The 23,935-nt window shown below is 35.9% G+C and overlaps 5 protein-coding genes and 1 long non-coding RNA gene across 13 annotated transcripts; 3 read left to right on the top strand and 3 right to left on the bottom strand.

Moving 5' to 3' along the window:
- Positions 1-2,285: 2,285 nt before the first annotated feature.
- Positions 2,286-6,522, top strand: LOC111015071 (alpha/beta-Hydrolases superfamily protein). 4 transcript variants are annotated; one of them, XM_088123973.1, is made up of 8 exons: positions 2,286-2,470; positions 2,546-2,588; positions 2,774-3,247; positions 3,558-3,749; positions 3,904-4,143; positions 4,688-4,905; positions 5,137-5,391; positions 6,043-6,522. In XM_088123973.1, exons 3-8 carry the CDS (start codon positions 2,827-2,829, stop codon positions 6,298-6,300), a joined length of 1,584 nt encoding a protein of 527 aa, XP_087980099.1. In that variant the 5' UTR covers positions 2,286-2,470; positions 2,546-2,588; positions 2,774-2,826; the 3' UTR covers positions 6,301-6,522. The 4 variants fall into 4 exon arrangements, with proteins under 4 accessions (XP_087980099.1, XP_087980100.1, XP_087980097.1 ...); XM_088123974.1 differs by having other exon boundaries at positions 2,546-2,593; XM_088123971.1 differs by lacking the exon at positions 2,546-2,588.
- A 1,030-nt stretch (positions 6,523-7,552) lies between these two features.
- LOC111015059 (protein IQ-DOMAIN 2) lies at positions 7,553-10,971 on the bottom strand. Its single transcript, XM_022289972.2, has 5 exons — positions 10,009-10,971; positions 9,647-9,925; positions 9,269-9,490; positions 8,955-9,074; positions 7,553-8,571 (listed from the first exon to the last, which is right to left on the bottom strand). The coding sequence occupies exons 1-5, from the start codon at positions 10,087-10,089 to the stop codon at positions 7,777-7,779; spliced, it is 1,497 nt and encodes a 498-aa protein (XP_022145664.1). The 5' UTR covers positions 10,090-10,971; the 3' UTR covers positions 7,553-7,776.
- On the top strand, positions 8,434-12,032 carry LOC148211564 (uncharacterized). Its single transcript, XR_015790815.1, has 5 exons — positions 8,434-8,599; positions 8,702-8,811; positions 9,305-9,470; positions 9,709-9,824; positions 11,943-12,032. It is a non-coding gene; the product is annotated as an uncharacterized LOC148211564 (long non-coding RNA).
- On the bottom strand, positions 11,577-14,988 carry IRX9 (Nucleotide-diphospho-sugar transferases superfamily protein). Of its 2 annotated transcripts, none has more exons than XM_088123976.1 (3): positions 14,288-14,988; positions 13,110-13,338; positions 11,577-12,081 (listed from the first exon to the last, which is right to left on the bottom strand). In XM_088123976.1, the coding sequence occupies exons 1-3, from the start codon at positions 14,914-14,916 to the stop codon at positions 11,899-11,901; spliced, it is 1,041 nt and encodes a 346-aa protein (XP_087980102.1). In that variant the 5' UTR covers positions 14,917-14,988; the 3' UTR covers positions 11,577-11,898. The 2 variants fall into 2 exon arrangements, with proteins under 2 accessions (XP_087980102.1, XP_087980101.1); XM_088123975.1 differs by having other exon boundaries at positions 11,577-12,084; positions 14,288-14,985.
- A 1,186-nt stretch (positions 14,989-16,174) lies between these two features.
- On the top strand, positions 16,175-19,592 carry LOC111015138 (Tetratricopeptide repeat (TPR)-like superfamily protein). 4 transcript variants are annotated; one of them, XM_022290069.2, is made up of 3 exons: positions 16,175-16,568; positions 16,702-18,260; positions 18,540-19,592. In XM_022290069.2, exons 2-3 carry the CDS (start codon positions 16,995-16,997, stop codon positions 19,380-19,382), a joined length of 2,109 nt encoding a protein of 702 aa, XP_022145761.1. In that variant the 5' UTR covers positions 16,175-16,568; positions 16,702-16,994; the 3' UTR covers positions 19,383-19,592. The 4 variants fall into 4 exon arrangements, with proteins under 4 accessions (XP_022145761.1, XP_087979747.1, XP_022145763.1 ...); XM_088123621.1 differs by having other exon boundaries at positions 16,702-18,452; XM_022290071.2 differs by having other exon boundaries at positions 16,702-18,783; positions 18,888-19,188.
- Positions 19,593-20,018: 426 nt separating this feature from the next.
- LOC111015125 (P-loop containing nucleoside triphosphate hydrolases superfamily protein) lies at positions 20,019-23,808 on the bottom strand. Its single transcript, XM_022290051.2, has 12 exons — positions 23,534-23,808; positions 23,314-23,437; positions 23,096-23,223; positions 22,890-22,981; positions 22,554-22,650; positions 22,298-22,378; positions 21,992-22,224; positions 21,708-21,902; positions 21,522-21,612; positions 21,104-21,226; positions 20,589-20,739; positions 20,019-20,456 (listed from the first exon to the last, which is right to left on the bottom strand). The coding sequence occupies exons 1-12, from the start codon at positions 23,612-23,614 to the stop codon at positions 20,245-20,247; spliced, it is 1,608 nt and encodes a 535-aa protein (XP_022145743.1). The 5' UTR covers positions 23,615-23,808; the 3' UTR covers positions 20,019-20,244.
- Positions 23,809-23,935: the final 127 nt, after the last annotated feature.

Here is a 23,935-nt window from a genome sequence, read left to right as displayed (position 1 = left end):
GGCAAAATATTTTCTTTTTCTTTTATGTAAAAGATGGGCTGAAGGTTACTGGGCTTCGTAAACAAAGAACGAGATGGGGCTTTTGATCAGGTGGTTCTCGGCTTAAACGGTACGGTTACTGGGCGATTTTTTTTGTGCGACCCAAGTTCGAAATGGGTTTTATTTGGATTTGTGCTTATTTGGTAAATTTTCCCCCAATACACATTTTAACTCTTTTTTTTTTTTAAAAAAAATAAATTAAACTTGTTTTTACTATAAAACATATAACAAGAGTTCAGCATAAAAGTGGACGGGACTATAGGGAAATTTAAAATCTTTTTAGGTGGAATTGAATCGTGTTGTTATTTCCTATTATTTTCTTATGACACCAAAATCTTATTCTTTGACATATCTTTACGATCTTTGATCACTAGACTAGACATGTACCCTTATGCTTGACGTTGATTTATCAACTTTTATCAAACTTTCATTATATTGCTGGAGGTGCTAAGGTATTGCAGAAACTAATTAGGGGTGCTACCGTTATAAGATCTCGAAGCTAGATTGACCAAGAAAAAATGATGGTTGTGAAACGATAGCACTATCCTATCTACTCTAAAACAAAAGAAATTCTTGATGATCTTGTTCAAATTCAAGCACGTATACATTGGGAGAAAGCAGAGAAATCGATTACACGAGAATATCCCCGTCTCCCTAATCCACTAATGTACCTTTTATGTATCCATGCATTATGTCATTTCATTACTCATTTTACTTCTTTGTTCTCCATCGCTGTTTACAGAGGCAATTTGAATAAGTAAAGGAAGAGTTGCTCTCGTTGATGGTGGTGTTGTAAGCAAAATTATCTAGAAGCTTTTATGATATACAAAGATATTATGTTAAGACGATTTTTGTTTTCTAATATGTTAAATTCGAAAAAAATTTTAGTACTACTGGAGTATCATACTCCCTCCCACTTATACAATAAATAAAAGAAATGAACCCCGTATCATTTTTAACCTATTGTTTCATTAGAAATTTCCTAGCTATAAAAATGAAACTGAATAATATACTCATTCGAGAAATCTCAACTCCCCTACTTAACATAGGATTAAAAATCTAATATCTAAAAAACTAACGAATTTTATAAAATAGAATCGTAATATATTCCTTTTAAAGAAATTTTAAACTATCCGCGTGGTAATATTATGAACGGAAAATATAAATAAATTGTATATAGAACAAAGCAATCAAAGAGACGTCATATAAAAATAATTTGTATCTCAGCAAATAAATAAGATCCTACATACATTTTAATGCAATGAAGATGGTAAAAAACAATTTATTGTCACTATACTTTTGCACCAACCATATTCCTTTTATTTTTAATCTAATTTATTAATTTAAATATGATACTATTTATAAACAAAATGTAACTATGACTTTATATTAAATGATTTTTTATATATAGAAATTTTCTTAAAATACTATGATGAAACGTTCATTTTGGTTCTAGTATTTTAAAAAAATGGTTAAATGATCAAGAGCCTAGAAGAAAGAAAAAAGGAGTGTTTTTTCAATTTTATTCTAAGGTTTAAAAAATTTAAATTTCGTCTCCCTTTAAATTTTTTCAAGTAAGTCCATATTATCCAAAAATATTAAAATTAATTAATAAAACAACGACGTGGTATAAAAATATTCTATATACTTCAAAGGGATGAAATAGATATACTATTTGGCAATAAAATTTAAAATTACTCATTTTATAGGACCATGTATGCATGAAATTGCCAGTTGTTAAAAAATACGTACACCATTGTTTTTTATAATATCTAGTTATTATAAGCACTTAATTAAAATAAATTGTCTATCAAAATTAAAATCAAAACTTTTAATTTTAGCTTAGTATATTAAAATACTTAAAAAAATAGCGGATAAATATCAAATAATAACACGTGAATTTAAGCCTAATTTCGAGTGAATAAGACGGTAAAAAAATACATTAGATACAATAAATAAATTGTTAAAAAAAAAAGGATACAATAAATAAATAAACAATAAATACAAGTTGTAAAGAAAGGCACATTCGTAGTCACGTCACGTGTCTTCCCGCACATCACGTGTCTTCCCGCACATCACTCCTTCATGTTTCAGTCCACAGCAACCGTCAACAGCAGGTGCACGCCTTTTCCAAAACCTACCCACGTACCGGCCGAACCGGTATTCGGCAGTTATCGACGTGGAAAGATCAGGTACGTCACTTTCATAGCCACCCAAAAGGGCGAGCGAACGGACGGCTTCTATTCATCGTCTACCAAGTGACGGCAAAAAGCAAAATAAACACTCAGTAATGACGAGATGGATTATTGGTTAACTTCCACACAAGTAAAAAAGCTTCTGTATTGAGATTGAACAGAGAGAGAATCAGCAATTTCAGTGTTGGAAAGTGAAAGCTAGAATGGAGCAGAGTTGCTTTTGGCTTTATCTCTGAGTAAGTATTTTCTTATTGCTTATTGTTTTTTCTGTGTTAGTTTGATTCCTTTTGAATGGTGGTCGGCTCGGCTAGGGTTTCTACGTGGTCGAACAATCAAGATTCCATCATCACGCTTGTAAAGTATCTGTTCTTGTTCTGTTATTTCATGGTTTGACATTATTACTCTGGAATTTTCTGCTCAAAGCAAATGCGCACTCTCTTTCTATATATATATATATATATATATATATATATATATATATATTCGTGTAAATGTGTGACTCTGACGCAGTTGAAATTCTGTCCGCATCTTCGTTGAAGTTGGCCGGAGCTGAATGTATGTGAAGTGTTGAGGAGTGTTTATTCGGTTGCTGATGGCGGAAGTCAGAGGATCGAGCTCGTGGAGCGAAGAACTTGCGAGTCTGGTGGAGGATTCCGGGATACGGTACGTCGCTGAGCCTATCGGGATCTCTTCGCCTTCGTTCGACAATACGAGATTGGATTTCCAGGTCGAGTCGCGGAACTATGAATCGGAGGAATCGGAGAGTTTGAAGGATCAGGTTAAGGGGTTTGCGGTCGCTTGGGGTGAAATTCTTCTTGAATTGGGGAGAGGTTGTAGGGACATTGTGCAGCAGAATTTGATTACAGAGGATTCGTACGTTGCCCGAAAGCTTAGAGGACCTTGCGCAAATGTTACTGCTAGATTGAGCTTTCTAAATGAGTTTTTGCCGGAGGATCGCGACCCTGTTTATGCTTGGCCAGTGATATTTTTTGTTTCCATTCTCGCATTCACGGGTATCTTCAGATTTTTAACTTTTTTTTTCTCTCTCCCATTTTCCTTTCTAATAATTTCAAATTCAGAAGATTACAGTACTCTATCTTTGTCAATTGCCTTCATTAGAACATTTCTCCTGTTGATTATTTTCATACCATATAGGGAGATCTTGTAATCTGTCCTCCTGATTTTAATCTCAGTGGTCCTGGCAAGTATGTCCTTCTTTATTGAACGTAATTTTGATGGTAAAATATGAGTGGTATTTGTAAAACCGTGGTATTACCTTGATTCGATTAAAGCTCTGATGAAATAATTAAATATTATTTGCAGTAATCTTTGTAAATAACAGACATGAGAGCTTCAGCCGACCGATAATGAAGGTGCGTGATCATCCTCCTAGTGCTACTCGCATTCTTCTTCCCGATGGCAGGCACATGGCCTATGATGTGCTTGGTGTTTCAGCTGATAGAGCTAGATTCTCGATAATTGCCCCACATTCTTTCCTATCATCTCGACTTGCAGGTAAAAATGAAAAAATATAATACCTAGAGACTCCTGAATTATTTGGATTGCAATTCACGAATCACAAAAGTTTAGCATTCTTAAATCTTGGGAAGATTGATGCAGATTTAACATTAGCAGGAGACAGAGATTAAATTTTCTCTTTCTATGGCAGGTATACCGGGAGTCAAAACATCCTTGCTTGAAGAATTTGGTGTTCGCCTCGTCTCATATGATCTTCCTGGTTTTGGGGAAAGCGATCCTCATCCCAACAGGAATCTGAATTCATCAGCATTTGATATGTTGCATCTAGCTGATGCCATTAGTATTAGCGGAAAGTTTTGGGTGCTTGGCCACTCGGAAGGGGCCATGCATGCGTGGGCTGCACTTAGATATATTCCAGACAGAATTGCAGGTGTGTAAGAATGTACGTATAAATTTTAATGGCTTGGAATTATTGTACTGTGATACTGCTTTTTTGGGACACCTTTTGGTACCCCATTGGATTTGCATATTTAATTGTTGAATAGTGAGATCTACTACCGTTTCTTTTCCTTATTATTGCCTGCAAAACCTTCTATTTAGGGGGGGGGGGGGGGGGGGGGGTAGCTATTCTGGTTAATTAATGTAGGTGCAAAAATGATGTTTACAAGCTTAGTATCTTCTCCAGTGATAAGAACGAGAAATATAAGAACATATGACTTTACGGGGGGTGCAGAAACAAGTTAGAAAGTTCTATAATTTTAACTCAGGAGGCTATCCCGTGGCCCAGAGAAAATCCATTCTGGTTTTGTTTAAATGGTGAATCCCAATTTTCAATTCAGTAATGCTGACTCCATGGAAGTTTGAATTGCTTGTATGCGCTGGTTATTACAATGAATTGTATTCTCTTATTATCTAAACATAAACTAACTGTGCGTTTGCTTTGGAAGTTCAATAAATATTTTCTGAATTTGCAGGTACTATCATGGTGGCTCCCATGATCAATCCATACGAAAAAATCATGACTAGGGAAGAGTTGAGAAGAACTTGGGAAAATTGGGGTCCACGAAAGAGACTACTATATTTCTTAGCTCGTAGATTTCCTAGATTTCTATCCTACTTCTACCGGCGAAGTTTTTTGTCGGGAAAGCATGAAGAAATAGATAGGCAGTTGTCCTTATCACTGGGAAAGAAGGTAAGTTCATGGAATATTGGAGATACATCCATAAGTCCAATGAAAATCATTTTTCTTTTTAGGTGACCAGAAATTTTGTGACCACCAATTTAACCATTTTATAGTTCTTACTTCAACTTTCATCTATGGAAAAGTTAGTCACTTGTTACATAATTTACATTCCTGCACCTACTATATGGTCAGCCTCAAGCCACACCTGATATTTACACAACACAATCTTCACATGTTCAGGATGAAGTTTTGATTGAAGATCCAAAGTTTAGGGAATTTTGGTACAGGAACGTGGAGGAATCAATCCGCCAGAAAAATGTCAAACCATTTATAGAAGAAACCGTGCTACAGGTGTCAAATTGGGGATTTAGCTTGGCAGATCTTCGGGTGCAAAGAAAGTGTCAAAGAGCAGGCATTCTTCCTTGGCTCAAATCTTTGTACAGCCAAGAAGAATGTGAACTGGCAGGATTTGTTGGTCCCATTCATATATGGCAGGTGAGGCCACTTCTCCTTTTGCTCACATGACCATTATATAGAATCTTTTGATGACTGTTTTGCTGACTGCTTAAAGTGGACATTTTTGTTATAACTGCCACTGGAAGAACATATGAACATATATGTTAGCATTGTTTCTTAGGAACTCTGTGTCCTGTTTCTTAGGACATCCACACCTACACACTTATCATATATATTGATTGAGCTCAGTCTATTAACGATTACAGCCAATGGAGAGTTCGAGAGCTCCCTCCCCTCCAAACCAAATTCACATATACAACCCAAAAGATGCTCTCCCCCTTGCTACACTCTAACATATACTCCCATTACTCCCTACGGCCAGCGTACTGCGAGCTTGCTAACAAATGTTCCCACCCTGACACATGCATACATATGCACACGTCCCTTTATACCCTCTCGTTCTCTTCCTTCGATACAAGTTACAACCGGGGGCCTATCATATACATAGACGCACATGTGCATATGCACGAATTCGTCATATGTTTCTGAATGGGTGGATGAGGTGTTGCATCTTGTAGCAGACTTTTTGTACAGCATACGGTTACATTAATTTGCAGTGTAGTTAAACAAAAAGAATCATAATCATTCCTGATTCTTTCTCTGATATTTAGTTTGGTTAATGTTGAACAGGGAATAGACGATCAGGTAGTTCCACCATCAATGACTGATTATATAGGCCGCATTTTACCAGCAGCCATATTGCATAAGCTCTCAAATGAAGGGCACTTCTCCTTTCTCTATTTTTGCGATGAATGTCATAGACAGATATTTTCCACCATTTTTGGAATCCCCAAGGGCCCAGTTGACAGGAGAGAAAGAATGGAGGCTTCTCCTTTTGAAGGAAATACTAGAGATGTAGCTACTACTACCGATCCTATCGTAGAATGATACGCCGTCTTGAATAATACCGTAGGCTCATTTCTTTCTCTTCTTCTGAGCCAATAATAGCACACTGATTTTACGTTCCAAATGTTGATGTAAATGCCATATTGATATTGATATCCCGCTGCCTCACTTGCCTTCACTCATTGGACAAGAGTTAGAAATTTTATTACACCATTACTATACTTCTATTTGCAACTGGGGCCAAGTTCTTTGGTTCTTTTACCCTTTCTTGGCTTACTTGTTTAAAGCTTCTGGTTCGGTTTTTATTTTCATTAGTTACTAAAGCTCATGAGGTTCTCTCTTGTTTTATTAGTATTGTTATTATTTTTAATGACTAGAGATCTCTGTAATGTTATTTCGATCCATATTTTTAAAATGTATATTTTTGTTTCTATATTTTTAACTTTGGTTTATTTTAATCGTTGTACCTTCAAAATGTTCGATTTGTCATGTATTTTTAAAAAGTGACTATTTTGGTTGCTATTTGAAATTAAATATTAATTTACTTGATTACGTCTGAAGAATTTAATGAGTTAAATGTCGTGTTAAGATTGTGATAAAAATGAAATTAAATAGACTAAAATTATTATTGTTTAATCGTATTGGGACTAAAATGGACGGTTAAAAAATAAAGGACCAAAATGTAACATGAGATTAAAATGAAATTACAGTCCAAAATGTAACATGAGATTAAAATGAAATTACACTCCGAAACTTTACTTTATCTAATTCAGCCTACAACATTTGTTTTCTTTTAGAAAAAAAAATTTGGCCAACTTTTATTTGGTTTTTCATATGGGGTTTTTAGGCTGAATAGCTTTTTTTACCAAGTTTACCCACTTTTTTTAAAACTATATTTTATAATATTTGATGATATATATTTGATACCAAATTACTTTCATATACCTTCACTTCACTTATGTTTAGATTTCTCTCTTGTTCTCTCCCCTCTTTTTACATACTTTCTTTTCTTCTCTCATTAGAAAACATAAATTTTGAAAAAAAGTGGATAAAAAATAATATTGCATTGGTAAAATGGCTGTTAAGCCCAAAAACCCTTTGAGATGCTTAATATTTTAAAATTTTAATTCTCCACATATATTTTTTAATTTTATTAGGTATTTTAACAAATTTTTTTTAATAAAGCAAAAAATTGTTATGGGGTGCTCTTTACAAAATAAAATTACTGAAATAGAATTAAAAAGAATTTCGAATGCCAAATGCAAAAATGGGAGCAGGAATCAGAATTAATTAGTTCGTGAGAACAAAGATCATTTATTTATTTATATGAGGAGAAAAAAAATATTAGCCGCACCGCACCAAACCCAGAGTGAAAAGTAACACTTTATTTGACCAACGGCGAAATATGGCTGCAAGAAGAAAATGGCGGATTTTACTGCAATCTTCCCGCCATTAACGTACCACTTTTTTCTTCACAATTCAAACGACTGACACCATTACTTCTGCTATTTTCTTCATTCAAGCCGCTATAAGGCGGAACGAATGCCGCCTCGACATGGCCGGAGATGGCGGATACAACAGCTGCTTCTTAGCAGAACTAAACGATGTTATTTCTGGAACTCCATTCTTCTCCGTCTGAACTGGACTCGGGAACCTGGATTTCGCTCTTGCCGATTCCGTGAACGTCATGTAACTCGGAAGAGTTGATTGACTTGTCTGGCTTTCGTCGTCCCTTAGGGATAGTCCATGTCCTCCACTGCTATGCCTAAGCGATCTGTTTGATCGAACACTCGCCTGGCTCTTGCAGTCATCGTCTGGAACCGAGCACTTTCTCGTGCTTGATAGCTTTGATTTCGCCGCCCCTGCGATCGACCTTCGTGTGGAAGGAGTTGAGAGGGACGCGAAGGTATATCTGTGGCTCTCGGATCGGCTTGCTGTTGGCGAGTTTGCCTCCGAGATCAGTTCGAATCGAGCATCAGCTTTGCTGCACTCATCATCTGGAACCGAGCTCTTTCTTGTGTTTGATGATTTCAATTGCTTCGCCTCTGCGACTGACCTTGCTCTGGAAGGAGTTGAGAGGGAGGGGAAGGTATATCTATGGCTTTCGGATCGGCTTGCTGTTGGCGAATTTGCCTCTGAGCTCAGTTCGAATCGAGCGTCAGCTTTGTTGATTTCTCCACAATCAAGGCCACAGGTTGCATCCCGCCATTGTTGAGCTGCCATCCATCTCTCCATCCAGCTCCAGCCCCAGGTGGGATTATTTGGATCTGTGAACAGTGGATTTATTGACCTTGAAGAATTTCTCCATATTCTCTGTTGAAGCAATTTCTCCATATTTAAGGTCCGAATACTATTTTTCAATCTATTAATACATAATTTTAAATGGAGGCATCAGTTGTCATTAACGTTTATGTAATCTTTTCTATGTTCATTGACCAAGCAGAATAGACAATTGCCCAAGAGGATTTTCAAAGCAAAACTATAATCAAATTAGCAATTGGTAAGAGAAACAAAGAACGCTATGGGAAGATGACCAAACGATAACCGAAACCGGTAGATGTTTATTCATTTGATATGTTATACCTCATCAGAACTCCTTACTACAACTTGCGTCAGATTTTTTGTATCACTTCTGTTCTGTCTCGTTCTTAGTGAATCAAATGCACAAATTCTATTAGAAACAGTAAATTAATCACCTGTTGAGAAAAGGCATAAGCCAATGCTCTCTCTCTTCTCCTAGCTGCTTCATGCTTGCTTAGTAGTTTAGCCTCTACCTTTTCCTTTGATTGTGTGCTATCATTCCACTCTTTTCCAACCTGTTTCAATTTCACTTTTTATATCACACTTTAAGAACGAAGATAATTAGGATAATTGGGATGGTAGCTAAAGCACGAGAAACTGCTTGTTATTTGTCATTGGTATTAAGGAAGAATGTTGAGAAAGATTAGATAAAAACCAATCTCAAATACGTCTCAACATAAAATGGTTAAGAAAAACTGATAATGAAGACCTGAAAAATCTCTAGTTTATTTGCATGTTGTTGCAGGAGATTTTTCTGGAGGGCCTGATTTTCCTCCAGCTTCCTCAACCTCCTTGATCGGATCTGGGAATGAACACGGACAAAAAGTTGCATACACCGGACGCTGTTTGTGGCTTGACGATCCGCAACAGAACTCTCCACCAATGATTTCAACCTCAATAGCCCTCTTAAGGTTCGCATTTCCAATCTCGCCTGTGACAAGTGGTAAATGAAAAACTAGCTTGTATTGGACTGATTATTCATTACCCCTTATTTATCCAAGATTGTCAATTGAAGTCTTCAAAAGTGAATTTATGAAATAACTAGAAAGGAAACTAATGAGATAAGATTATTTGAATGAATGCACACCAGATATCCACGAAAAACCGATTGAATCTTGATTGCTGCCATTTCCTCTTTGGATTTTCTAGTGGATTGAGTCACATTAATGGGGTGGAATAACGGAGCAGCAGTTGTAGAAGCCATGGCTGGGGAATTTGAAATTGGAAAAGGATGAGCGTGGTAGTGCTCTTCATTCTCCACACAGGTTCGTTTCACTTTTTCTAGCTGAGTTATCTGGTTTGCAATAGACACTGAATGAGTAGAACCTGAACTTGGGTGTTTTTGTTTCTCGGAGAATTTTTTCTTCTGCCCACCAAAAACCAAATCGAAATTTGAAACAATATTAGAAAATTCATAAGAAGATTAAAAAAAGTTGGAAAGTTACAGACCTGCTCTTTCTTCCTTTTGGAGATGGGGCTTAGACCGAGAGCTTTCTTCACAGTTCTAAACCAATTTCCTTTCCTTCCCATCTCTCTAGGACTATTCTTCTTTTGGGAATAATGACAATATGAAGAGAGAAATTCAATTTTCAAAACTTGTACCTACAATGGCATTGAAGAGATTGAACTTCACTTCCACCATCATATAAATATTTCAATTCAGAAGTTTAGTCTTAAAAAAAGTGTATGAAATCCCTCTAAACTAAAGCCGAGTGATAGAGCTTGGTGGGGAAGATGATTAGATTTCTGTTTTATATCCTTTTAGCTTTTTGGCATTTCCTTAAGCTGTCAGCAAAGTTACCTTGAAAATATGCAAAGTTAAGTCGAAATAGTTAACAATAAGAGGTTTTCAGTCAAAATATCACAACACCCAAATGTTAAAATTGCAAGTTAGTCAAGATAAAAGCAACTCATTAAAAAAAATATATATTAATCTATGATTAGAAATCTCATAGAACTTCTAGCCTCACAAATGGCCCTTTTCTTGCTTTTATTTTTCCCGGGAAACAAACAGTAATGTTGGAGCTTGTAGTTTAGCCCCGTTTTCCACTTCCACTTCTTGCTGACTCTGACTCTTTCCCTTCTTTCAAATGAAAGCATCAGATCCTGCAATATGAACCAAATGGTATCTGGGTTTGGACCCGTGTAAGAATCAGAATCAGATGCTTTCGGTTCCTGTCTGGTCTTCAAAATCTTGATTTAAATTTAGGTTATATTCGGTGATAACGGACCCTCTGCATTTTTATAATAGTATGAAATTGTTTACTTCAGGCATGAATCTTCATGAGTTTAGTAATGTTAGGGACAACGGATCCTCTATATTTTCGTAATAGTATGATATTGTTCACTTTAGGTATAAACCCTTGTGATTTTGGTAATGTTAGGGACAAATGACCCTCCTTATTTCACAAAATTGTTCACAAAATTGTTCACTTTTGACATAAACTCTTGACTTTTGTCTTTGCTTTCATCCAAAGTCTCGTACTAATGGAGATATTGTCGCTTAGTTATATATCCATGATCTTTTCTTATCTAGCTAACATGAAATTTTGATCACACACTCAATAGGTAAGTAAATACTAAGACAATAATTTTGTTGTCATCATCCTGAACATAATTTACAGTTGGAGGTGTCAATTTTCAGTTTGATCAAATTCCTTGTTTATGAAAGAGGTTGACAAACAACTTTCGATCAAACTTAACATTGCAATGATCGGTGGGAGATTAATGTCAAAGTCAAATAAGAGGAAAATAAGGCATCTATCTTAACTATTTGAGTTACGCTTAGTTGGTATGAGAGTTTGATCATTCGACTTCAAAGTAAGGAGTATGTGTCAATTATCGTTGAGATATGTTCACTAGCTAAAACCTTTTTTTAGTAGCTAAAAAATGGCTTTGTGTATAAAATATTCTTATTTAATCATTTCTCGAACTGCCCCTTTTTTCCAAAGTATCCTCCAAAATTCGAAATCATATTTCTTCAAAATTTAGAACTCAAGTTCAAAGACATTGGAAACTTCATCTTAAATCCATGGGCCAGTGTTATAGAGTCAGCCACCAGCCCACTGGGCCACAACAGATCAGCATATTTGTGCTCTACATGGGCCCACCTGCCCCGTTTCGAAACGGGTCTATACCGGAAGTTCTCTTTGTAGATAGAAACAGAGAGATTAACAGTTACAAATGAGAAGCATTTATGTATCAAACCTATTAAAAATTCTCAGAAAAAGAAAAGAATAAAAAATGGAAAATGTCGGAAAAATTAGCACCGTTGGATGGGCCAATGCTACCCTTCCAAAAATATAGTTTCTGCCGTCGGATTACTTTTGGGTTTGTTTATCATGTCCCTTGCTGTGACGGAGTCTGGGTGACTTCCTGTACAGGTGGCAACTGCTGATTGGTTGGGGGAGTTTTTCTGGAGGAACGGAGGTTCCACAACATGATTTTTGAGCAATCTCCCGATGGAATGCCGGTGAGTTTAGCTTCATCTTCGAGTACCACTTGTTTCACGAAATTGACCGACTTCTAATGAAAATTAATAAAAATAATTAGCAATAATTACTAAAAACAATAAATATAATAATTCCAGACAACTTGAATCGGGAGTTTTAATACAACCTTTCATTTCTATTTTTTAAATGAAAATTAGGAAAAATCTTGAAATTAAAATTTATTTGATTTATTAAAAATAATTATTTTGGTTCTATAAAATAGAAAATAAATAAATTGAATGGTAAACATTTTATATTAAAAATTGAAACGATATAGAAAATATATAATGCTTAATTTTCACATTCCTCATGATTATCTTACCTAATGATTAGATGAATATATTTGATCAAACATCGGGGGTTGAGCAAACTTTTCAACTAATCTTTGAGATAGATTTCATTTCAAATCAATCTATGAGTTGATGCAGTGGATCCTACCTAACATCTAGTTTTAATTTTATACTTTTAAATTTTAAAAAATAATAATTAATGTTTTCTTCTACCTCAACAAATAATAGGTTAAATACTCATTAGTTTTCATAAAGCAAGATAAATTGGATTTCTATGGTTTAGGATTGAGAAATCAAACATATATTTTGCGAAAATTATCTTTCTAAATAACCATAACAAATCACACACCTACAAGCCAAGCCAAACATTTGTTACTTAAGCTCAAGCTTTTGAAACTCATTCAAACTTTCAATATTGAAAATCCTAATTTTCCAACCAACAAAAAAAAAAAACTTAAATGTGTATTAGTCACTACCCTTCTTTTGTTGATCACCTTCAAACTTTGACAAATAGGAAAGAAAAACGAAGAATTTTTTTTTTTTTGAATTTTCTAAAAATTAAAAAAACTATTAGAATTTTTATGGGTGGTCAGTATAAATATAAGTGCCAACAGATAAACATGTTAAATATTGTTCCTTTATTACGTGGTAAATCAAACACTTCTCTAAATGATTTTGGATTCTCCGATCCCTCTATGTATATTTGAATATATACTTATTTTAATTTTATAATAGGAAAAAAAAAGAAGCAAACTAGGGTTTAATATACCTGAGAAGTGTCTTGGATAGAGGAAGTGCGACCCCATCTCTCAGGGTCCCAAAGAATGGAACTATTGAAGGCAAAACTGGAGATATGGATGTGTGGTTTTGGCTGTGTTTGGTTTGCCACTTTTTTCAAATGCCATCCAATTACTTGAGAAGAATCACACACAGGCCCTTCAATTATCACCTTCTTCTTGTTTGCTGTCACCACTGCCATTGGCCATGTCCCAAACACCCTATATTTCATTCCTCACCAATTATTATTTCCTTTCAATTTTGTTTACTCGATTATGTTATATTTGAATCTCTTTAGTCTTTTCTATGATGTAGTTCTTAAGGGCGGGGTAATTTAAATATTCAACAGAAGCAAGTTATATCTCGACTATATGAGAATGTAGTATATAGATTTCGAAATGGTCATTCAAAACTGTATTAATATCAATCATGTGTTTAGGATTTTATATAGTTATGGGGAATAAATGAAAAAAGAAAAAAAAAGTTTTAATTTTTTTTTTAAAAAATCTACCATGATACCTTGTTAGTTTATTTATTAAAAAAAATTAGGTAAGATATAAAAATTTATCTTCTTTTTAGTACAACTAGGAAGTGTAGAAATTTCACAATGTATTATTGGGTGGGTTTGTAATTCGGGTGGCGTTAAGTATTTTCTCTTAACATACTTCTTTCTTCCCTTTTGAGAGAAGCTTCTCTGATCATACGTAGATATTTAATATTTTTAAAAAACATAAATTATTATAATTTTGTTTTTAAAGAACTTATCTGTAGTACCCATTTTTTATACTGATCTTTGACAATTTTTTAATTTTGTGAAAAACAGAATATATATATTCATTTTCTGCATTTCCGTTTCTAATTAAAAAACGGTGCTGACGGTATGAAAAAATATTTTTCTTTAAAGCACAACCCAACTCTCTCTTATTCAATATCAACCTTTGTTTTTTAGTGTATATTTCATTTAAAATATTTAATTGAATTTGTAACTTTTAAAACGAAATCGTTGGAAAGGAAACTTCTAAAAAACCATTAGCCAGAATTTAAAAAACAGAGGGGGAAAATGAGAGAGAACGAAATGAAATTCCACGTTGAACAAAAAGGGAAGATGAGAAGAAAAATTTCATAAAAAAAAAAAAAAAAAAAGATGAGAAGAAAAGAAAGAAATCGTACTCAATTTCCCTGAGCTCATCGAAGAATCGGAGATCATAAAAGTTCGAAAGTCCGGCGAAATGAACGATGCCGCTAAGGCGGTGATGTTCAATGTGCTTGAGAGCAACGTTCCTCTGATGATTCATCTCCGCCTCTGCATCCGTAAAATTCTCCCGGAAAACCAAATGCCTGTACATAATCCCCGTCTTCCTCAGAATCTCCGCCGCCTTGCTCCGGTCTCTCTTCGCCTCCACCACAATCCACAGCAATGGCTGCCGCACCAGTTTCATCGTATTCCCCAGCCTCCTCAGCCCTACTTCCCTGAATCTGTCGCTGCTGCTCGTCGGAGTCACGATTATGATCTGCCTTCTCGGCGTAATCGCAATCGCATTCTTCGATTCCAATCTCCGCTTCTTCCGATCCTCTCTCTCCAGATGCCGGCTGAAATTCGCGGCTCTCTGCACGAATTGAATCGGCAGCGCCGGAGAAGAAAGCGACTCCGTTCTGTTCGACGGAGCGGCGGAGGAGGCGGAGAACTTGCCGGTGGGAGCGAAGCCGGTGAAGAAGCCCATGGCGAAGCAGAGGGAGAAGTGGACGATGGCTTTTTTACAGAGCTGAGCTCTTCTCTTTGGTCTCTCTGTGGATCCCATTCTTTGAGAGGACGAAAGTTTGGGGCGGAATTTGGTGATGGAAGAAGAATTGGAATTTATGATGAAATTTGATTGTGTTTTTGCATGGAGGAGGAGGAGGAAATGGTTTGATTTTGGCGGTTTCTTGAAGTAAAAGGAAGAAGTGAAAGAGGGGTTATGTTGTACCAAATTTTTGGTTGGGATGGAACCCATCAGCTAAAAAATATTATTGAGGTTAGGATTCAGGCCTTTTTCTTCATGTTGGAAAATTTTTGAAGATTCACTCTTCAATGGGAAACTAAGCATAATTTCTACTCAATTACATGAAATAGTTTGTCGTTATAGGTAGGCTCGGGATCTGCCACGTGTACCACTCAATACTCGTTTAGAAATATATAGTTGGACCTTAGCTCGGGATGAAGTAAGCTTGACAGAGTTACTTACTGTCGTCCCGAAGGTAGACTAACTAAATGTCGACGTGGAAATGAGATGATACCTTAGCGAGAATATCGTTGACATAGTACAATGGAAGGTGGCAGGTGATGGCGTAAAATACTAGATATATGTGTGATAAAAGGGGAATCCTACATTTTCATTGGCTCGCAAGCCATATATAACTTACTGAGCTCGACGAAGATTTTTTTTTAGTACAACATATTGAGATAGGGATCGAACTCACGATCTCTTGATTGAAAATATATGTCAATTATCGCTGAGCTATGCTTGTTTTGACTTTTTTCTTAGAATTGGTTTGAATATTTCTACGGTTGTTGTGTCCAATGTATTTTGTATCTAAAATATTAAATCTTCTACTAGGTCATAGACAAATTTTTATTTTAGTTACGAGGAACAATTCATTTTACAATTTATTCAAGAGCTGAAAGTTTAAAAATTAAAATCAACCCCTTCATTTAAAATATTATATCACAAATATGACAATAAAAATTCAATCTTATAATTAAAGACAAAAATAATTTTTTTTAGCAGATAGAAATTCTAACTTACGATTATCAATTGTGTTTTGTTGGAGAAAAATAAGATTTTTTTTTCTTTTGAGAATTTTCGAAAAATAAGATTCCTTAACTTAAGTAATTTTGATTTTTTGGTCTTCTCAAAATTTTGAGGATTTTAGAGGCATAACCTTGGAATACCCAAATTATACATTTTCGTTATTCAATAATAATAATAATATATTTCTAAAAGAATAATAATAATAATACATTTTCGTAAATTAGGTAAATTTTTGAATTATTTATAATAATTCTCCCTGCAACTACCCAGACCACTGTTAAAAAAACCACCATGCCGTCCCGTTTGAACCAAAGAGAAGGAAGATGAAGGAAGCTCGAACCTCCAATGGAGTCCCCCTCTTCCGCACAGTTTTAATTCCTTTACCTTTGCCTGAGCTCATTGCCTGTTCAAAACCGCAAGGATTTAGATATTCCCCAACTGAAGGCGCTGTTCTTTCTTCTTCTTCTTCTTCTTCTTCTTCTGCAGGACTTGTCTTTCGACAATGTCTTTTTTTCCTTTTTTCTAGATTCCGATTTCTTGCTCCTTGTTTTCCCCTTTTGATATCTATGTCGGCGATGCAATTTTTCGATTTTTGGGTTATGCGACTTGAAGTGTGCCTGTTATCGATGTGGCGATGGAAACTCCAAATGTTTCTCCTTGAGGTAAGGTTTTCTGGACTCTGAATGCTGTTCTTGATAGTTCGCTCCAAAATAGTTTTGGAATTTATTGAAGTATTTATGATGGTTCTGTATTTTTATGAATGTTGAAATGTTGGTGTACGCTTGGTGCTCGAAGAATGTCCGCTAAGAGAATTAGTGCGGAGAACTGGAGCTGTACACATTTGGCGCACAAGCTATTTTCTAATGTGAAACATGAACGTGAAATTTCTAGTTTCACTACACAGATTTGGATGCCTGGTTTAGGCACTGCCCCATTTACGATTTCATGTGGAAGTTTATTCTTGCAGTTTCAGGGGTTGGATAAACTGAAAAGCAGCTGAAGGTTTTTCTCTCTATATTTATGCACCATTCATTTATAAACCTCATGTACCTTAAATTCATTTATAAACCTCTGCAGTGTGTTTAAGAATGGCATTTATAAGAACCTTAAATTCTATATATTTTGTAACTTTATCATCAGAAGCCATTATTTTCTTTACCCCTCGTAGTTTAGCAAACCCCATAAATATCTTCAAACCTCGACTGCAATTTGCATTCTCTCATATTCGGCCTAATACCCAGATTGCTTTTTCCCCCTGCCCTGCTCCTGAACAATCATATGATGATTATATAATCTCTCTCTGCAAGAAAAATTTTCCCAGAGAAGCTCTTCAAGCTTTTGACATCTTTCGAAAGTGTACCAGTTTTCCATTGAAGTCTATTACTTATAGCCATTTGATCAATGCTTGCTCTTATCTGAGATCCCTAGAGCATGGCAGGAGAATTCATGGCCATATGTTGGCATTCAACTACCAGCCTGACTTGATACTTCAGAATCATATTCTTAATATGTATGGGAAGTGTGGGTCTTTGAAAGAAGCAAGAAATGTTTTTGATGCAATGCCCCAAAGGAATGTAGTATCTTGGACATCCCTGATATCTGGGTACTCACATTACGGTCAAGAGGACAATGCCATTACATTGTATGTTCAAATGCTACAATCAGGATATGTTCCCGACCACTTTACCTTTGGAAGTGTTATAAAATCTTGCTCAGGACTTGACGATTTTATGTTAGCAAGGCAACTACATGCCCATGTTCTGAAGTCTGAATTTGGCGGTCACCTAATTTCTCAGAATGCTCTTATCTCAATGTATACCAAGTTCTCTCAAATTTCTGATGCAATAAACGTCTTCACTCGTATTATGGCAAAGGATTTAATTTCGTGGGGGTCAATGATTGCAGGGTTTTCCCAGCTTGGTTATGAGCTTGAAGCTTTACACCATTTTAGGGAAATGCTTTCTGGACATGTCTATCAGCCAAATCAGTTTATCTTTGGTAGTGCCTTTAGTGCTTGTAGCAAGCTCTTAGAACCAAATTATGGACGCCAGATACATAGCTTATGTATGAAATTTGGGTTAGGAAGTGATCTTTTTGCTGGATGCTCCCTCTGTGACATGTATGCAAAGTGTGGTTTGTTAGAATCTGCAAGAACAGTGTTTTATCAGATAGAAAAACCTGATTTGGTATCTTGGAATGCTATAATTGCAGGATTTGCTAGTGCTGGTGATGCAAAGGAATCCATGTCATTATTTTCTCAGATGAGGCATACAGGACTTGCTGCTAATGATGTCACTGTCCTCTCTTTACTTTGTGCTTGTTCAGAACCTGTGATGCTTTGTCAGGGAATGCAGGTTCATTCCTACATTATCAAAATGGGCTTTTATTTAGAGATTCATGTGTGCAACTGTTTACTCAACATGTATTCAAAATGCTCAAATCTGAATGATGCACTTGGAGTATTTGAAGATATTGAAAACAAAGCTGATATAGTTTCTTGGAACACTGTGCTTACGGCGTGTCTCCAGCAGAACCAAGCTGGAGAGGTTCTAAGATTGACAAAGCAAATGCTTGTTTCTAGTATTAAGCCTGACCATGTTACTGTAACTAATGTATTGGTGTCATCTGGACAGGTAGCATCTTATGAGGTGGGAAGTCAAGTCCATTGCTTTATCATAAAATCAGGACTGAATCTCGATACTTCTGTTTCGAATGCGTTAATTAATATGTATACGAAGTGTGGATCCCTTGGAAGTGCTCAAAAGATGTTTGATTCAATAGACAATCCTGATATCATTTCGTGGAGTAGCTTGATTGTCGGATATGCTCAGGCTGGAAGCGGAGACAAAGCTTTCAAGCTTTTCAGAACCATGAGAGGTCTGGGCGTAAAGCCAAATGAAATTACATTTGTAGTAATCCTTACTGCTTGTAGTCATATTGGAATGGTAGAAGAAGGTTTGAAGTTATACAGGACAATGCAGGAGGAAGATGGCATTTCACCAACCAGAGAACACTGTTCGTGTATGGTAGACTTGCTCGCCCGTGCTGGATGCTTAGATGGGGCAGAGGAGTTCATCAAGCAAATGCCTTTCGATCCCGACATTGTGGTCTGGAAGACACTGTTAGCAGCATGTAAAATCCATGGTAATCTCGAGATTGGCAGAAGGGCTGCAGAGAATGTGCTAAAAATCGATCCATCCAACTCAGCCGCGCTCGTAATGCTCTGTAACATACATGCTTCTTCTGGCCATTGGAAAGACTTCGCGCTACTGAGGAGCTCGATGAGACAAATGGATGTCAGCAAAGTTCCAGGTCAGAGCTGGATTGAGATCAAGGATAGAGTTCATGTGTTTTTGGCAGAAGATAGCTTGCATCCTGAGACAGGTAGAATATACACAATGCTAGAGGAGTTGAGGTTGCAAATTTTAGATGATAGTTGTGATCCAATACAGATGGTGTCTTCATTTGGTTACTAAGTAGGAATAGTAATTATTCAAGTAGATTCTTAGATGTAAAATGCATCTTCTGAATTCTAAATTCAAATAATCAGAGTGATTTAAGAGACGAAAAATGGTTATTTATGCTTCAAAAGTATGCTTTGATTAAATTACCATTTTAGTGTTGAACAGTTTGGATTTAGTTTAAATTTTTATTCCGATACAAAATGGTTATTTTAAGTTTAAATACGGTCATTTTGGTAAAATATTTATTTTAGTCTTTGTAATTTTAATTTTTTTTTTGTTGATTTTAATCTCACTATTAAAATGCTATTTTATTTCATGTATTTTGGCAAAGTGATCATTTTGATTTTTATTTGTAAAATTTTAATATAAATGGTTAATATACAATAGTAATTCTTTAATACAAATTTATTGTTTCATTTTAAGAAATTTAGTGGGTAGAACATCATAATAAAATTTAAAAAAAAATGGAATTGAATCGACTGATCACTTTTAAAAAGTACATGAAATAAAAATATATTTACATGAACCAAAACGTGGACGTTTTGCTAAAATACAGAAACCAATAGTATTTAAACCGTACATTTAACAACTAAAAATTTTGGACTACAATGAAATTAAAATTTTAAAATTTCAGAAATTAAAATAAAGTAATCTCGAAATATTAAATCTTTTAATAATATCAATGAAATATTCAACTTGACCATGTACAAATGATCAAATTCTTTTCACACTGCTACATTGCACCTCACATTTTAGGAGACAAAATTTGATACAAATCAACACATTTTCACATTACTGGTCAAAAACTTCCTAAAGGAAACACTTTTTGTTCCAAGGTTTTGTATGAAACAGATTAGAAAGGTAGCAACTAAATTTAAGCTTCATCATCATCCTTCGGTTTGGTTGAGATCGAATCTCTTTTAGGCCTGTGTTTTTTCCACCTCTTTTTTCGCAACCTGCTGATCCAAGATGGAACCTCACAGCCCGACGCTGCCATCACATTGGCTATATTTCGCAGAAATGGGATGTCGTCCTCTGTATAAAAAGTAATGGCTTCTCCACTCCGCCCCGCTCTGCCAGAACGGCCTGTATGAGAAAATAGAACTCGGTATCAGCCGTCGTATCGAGCGTGAATCTTTCGATTTTATTAAGGATTAAACACAAAAGGCACTGTCGAGTTGTAGAACAAAGAACGCAGCATCGAGCTAAGGAACATACCAATCCGGTGAATGTAGGCAGCTGCAGAATCTGGAAAGTCATAATTGATCACACAATTAACCCCTTTGAAATCCATTCCGCGAGCAATTACGTCGGTGGCAATTAAAACCCAAGACTTCCCAGCTCTAAAGTCATCGACAGCATTTTCTCGCTGCATTCAAGTATGAAGATTAGTCAAAGAATGGAAAATATTGGTAGAACCTATATTTTCAGTAGTTAGTCACTAAACAAACACAGATCCAACAGAATGGAAGAGAAAACCGAAAAACCCATCATGTGTTTTATTTTTCAGTAGGAGCCTAGGACGGGAAGGCCCCAACTAGGAATACAACAGAATCACCATGTTCTTCGCTGTCCGGGTTTTATCTAGACCACTTAAAGCTATTCAGCATAGTCATTGTTCCAGCTTCCTATTTGGAATTACATTTTTTTGTATCTTTTGCATTTTCATCAACTTTTGACTGCAGCAACAGAATATTAATATCTATCTTATCGATTGATGACAAAAAGATTACCTCAATCTGTGACAAGTCAGAATGGATGACATTGACTCTGATATTCTCAAATGCCAGTTCACCATAAAGTTCTTTTGCACGCTCCTTGCTTTGCACAAAGATCAATACTGGTGGATTCAAACTCTGTTAAGTATGAACGCAACGAAAACAATGCATTGTTCAGTAGGATCAAAGCGAAAAATATTGTCAAAACAAAAGATGTCAGAATAAGTATTCTACTTGATACAGAGATGAGAGCAATAAATCATGTATCCAAGAAACAAGTTTATACTATCATCTAGATCAAACAAAGAAAATCCAGGCTGACATTTCATGCAATGAAAAATCACTTCAAAGGATTTCTATTTGTGATAAAAGATAGATTCTTCAATTTCTGCTCAAATAACAAGTTTTGTGTTATAATTTACATGTAACAAACCTCTGAAAAACTTTGACGAAGAGCAAGAAGTTTCCCTTCTTCACTTCCAGCAAAAACCAGTTTTTGCTTGACAGTTTCAGAGGCAGTGTTCCTGATGACATTAAAAAATATGGGAGTTATTTCTTCACTGGAAGAATATCATGTGAATCAATGATATTGGGTTGAGCATGATAGCGGCAGACTTACTTCCTACCAACAATAACCCGAACGGCATCATGCATTACTGAACGAGCAAGGTCCTCAACAAAATCAGGTAAAGTAGCACTAAACAATGAGCGAATTATTGAAGGATTTGAGCATGCTTTTACGATGGAGTCGATCTGTTTCAACAAGCCCAGCTCAAATAGCTTATCAGATTCATCCAAAACAAGGTACTCCACCCTGCAAAATGCCAACCCTGTGTGAGAACTCAGTTATAGCTAGGCTTGTCTTGTATTGACAAAGTGCCGGTACCTCTCATCAACACCTACCTACTGAGATCAACTTTCTTTTTCCGAATAGCAAGCCTTAACCTAAGTGGCGTGGATATGAGTACATCACATGAAAACTTTGAGAAATCAGCATGTCTTAGAACTTCTTTTGTCACCATCTTGATACGAAATTTTTTCCCTTTAGCCAATCTTTTGCACTCCCTCGTTGTCTGAGATGCTAATTCTTGAGTAGGACAAAGTATAGCAGCACGGATGGCTTCCTTTGATGGTTGCTGATAATAAACATGAGATTAGAACATAAACCCCATTCAAGAAATATTAAAAATGGCACTTAAAAGTTCATACCTTAAGTTTCATAAGCATAGGGCACACAAAAGCCAGGGTTTTTCCCGATCCAGTAGGAGCACAAGCAAAGCATTCACGGCCCTAGAAGAAAATATTGATCAGAAAAAACAATTAAAACCAAATAATATATCAAAATAGTCGACCTAAAATGAAAGCATCAGGTTACAACTATATGCTACTTATTCTCAATATATTGAAGCACAACTCCTGAAAGATGAAGTAACTCCACACGAAAGATAGTAATGGAAGATCATACAGATAAGAGGACTGGAATAGCCTGCCTTTGGATTGGTGTTGGCTCTTTAAATCCAAGTTCAACAAGATTGCGTATCAAGTATGAGTCACACTCAAATCTGCAAATAAACGATACTGGTCATCATTTTTCAGTCATAATAATCAGAAACAAGAAGGGGAGCAATAATTTATAAATGACAGAAAATTTTCGTCTGAGTTAAAGAATAAACATGATAACATTAAAAAAAATTGTAGTTTGTCATTAACTTGATTAAGATGATTCTGCTCAAGGTAGATCTTAATAGTCATTGAACGTGCGGATACTGAAAAACCATCCAGCTAGTACGGAATGAACTACCTTGTGCTCAACTCTGCAAAATTCTGAAGTGGAGACGGTACATTGTTCCCAGAAACATGGATATTATACTTCTTCCGAAAAAGTGCATCTCTCTAAGTTCGTCGTCAAAAAAATAAGGAATGAACGTTGAACAGAGACCGTGTGGTATAGAAGTTAAAACGATTATTCACAAAGGAAACAATGAAATACCAAAGAGCAATTAGTACCTCAAGTTTCCTATAAAATTCCTTCTTCTCTTCAGAAGGATCATTTTCAGGCGGATGATTTTCTTCATTCACTGAAGCAGCTGCTTTTGATTTTGAATCCTTAAAGACGCTGAATCCCTCCACTGATTCTAAATAGAGAAGACGAAAAACGACAGTTAGCTCGAAGATTTTCAATCACGCGATTAGCGACAAGCCATGAAAAGCAAACGGAAATGTACCCGTAGCTGCTGATTTTCTCTTCCTCTTCCTCTTCTCCGAAGGCGTTGAGCCCCCATTGACTTCGAAATCACCATTACCGATCGAACTCAGACCTTCCGCTACATTTTCACTTCCTCTTTTTCCCTGTTAGAACGGCACAATTGAATTTCCAATTGACATTTCGCAGAATCCTTCAAATTTCTCAGAAAACGCATTAACAGAGCAGCTAAAAGCGTTTACCTCGAACCTAGAGAAATCTGCGGCAAACCTCTTCTTATCGAAGTGAATGCCGGCGAACAAGAAAGAAGCCCCTTTCTCCATTACAATCTGGGTGTGTCGAATTTCACGCTTTCCGCCAAACTTCCAGAAACCCTAGTACCTGAATTTGGCTATCGATCGTAAATTATCTCCGTTTGATCGTCGGCTTCAAAAACCCTACAAAAACCCTAAAAATTAAAATTTTCCCTCCTTCTCTCTCAACCCCTCCTCTTTCATAGTTCAAACTCTCTCTTTCTTTCTTTCTTTCCTTCTTTTCCTTTTTAATCCTAGTGTGGTTCATGAATTTTCAAAACTTTCGTAAATTATCTAAATTTTTTTCAATGTTTTTAATGCAGGGAACTTCAAAATATTCATTTAATTTAT

Source organism: Momordica charantia (assembly GCF_013281855.1).
Source record: "Momordica charantia cultivar OHB3-1 chromosome 5 unlocalized genomic scaffold, Mcharantia_2.0 BLBB01000005.1, whole genome shotgun sequence".
Taxonomy (NCBI): domain Eukaryota; kingdom Viridiplantae; phylum Streptophyta; class Magnoliopsida; order Cucurbitales; family Cucurbitaceae; genus Momordica; species Momordica charantia.
The sequence above is the reverse complement of the archived record's forward strand: the minus strand, read 5'-3'. Positions and strand labels throughout refer to the sequence as shown.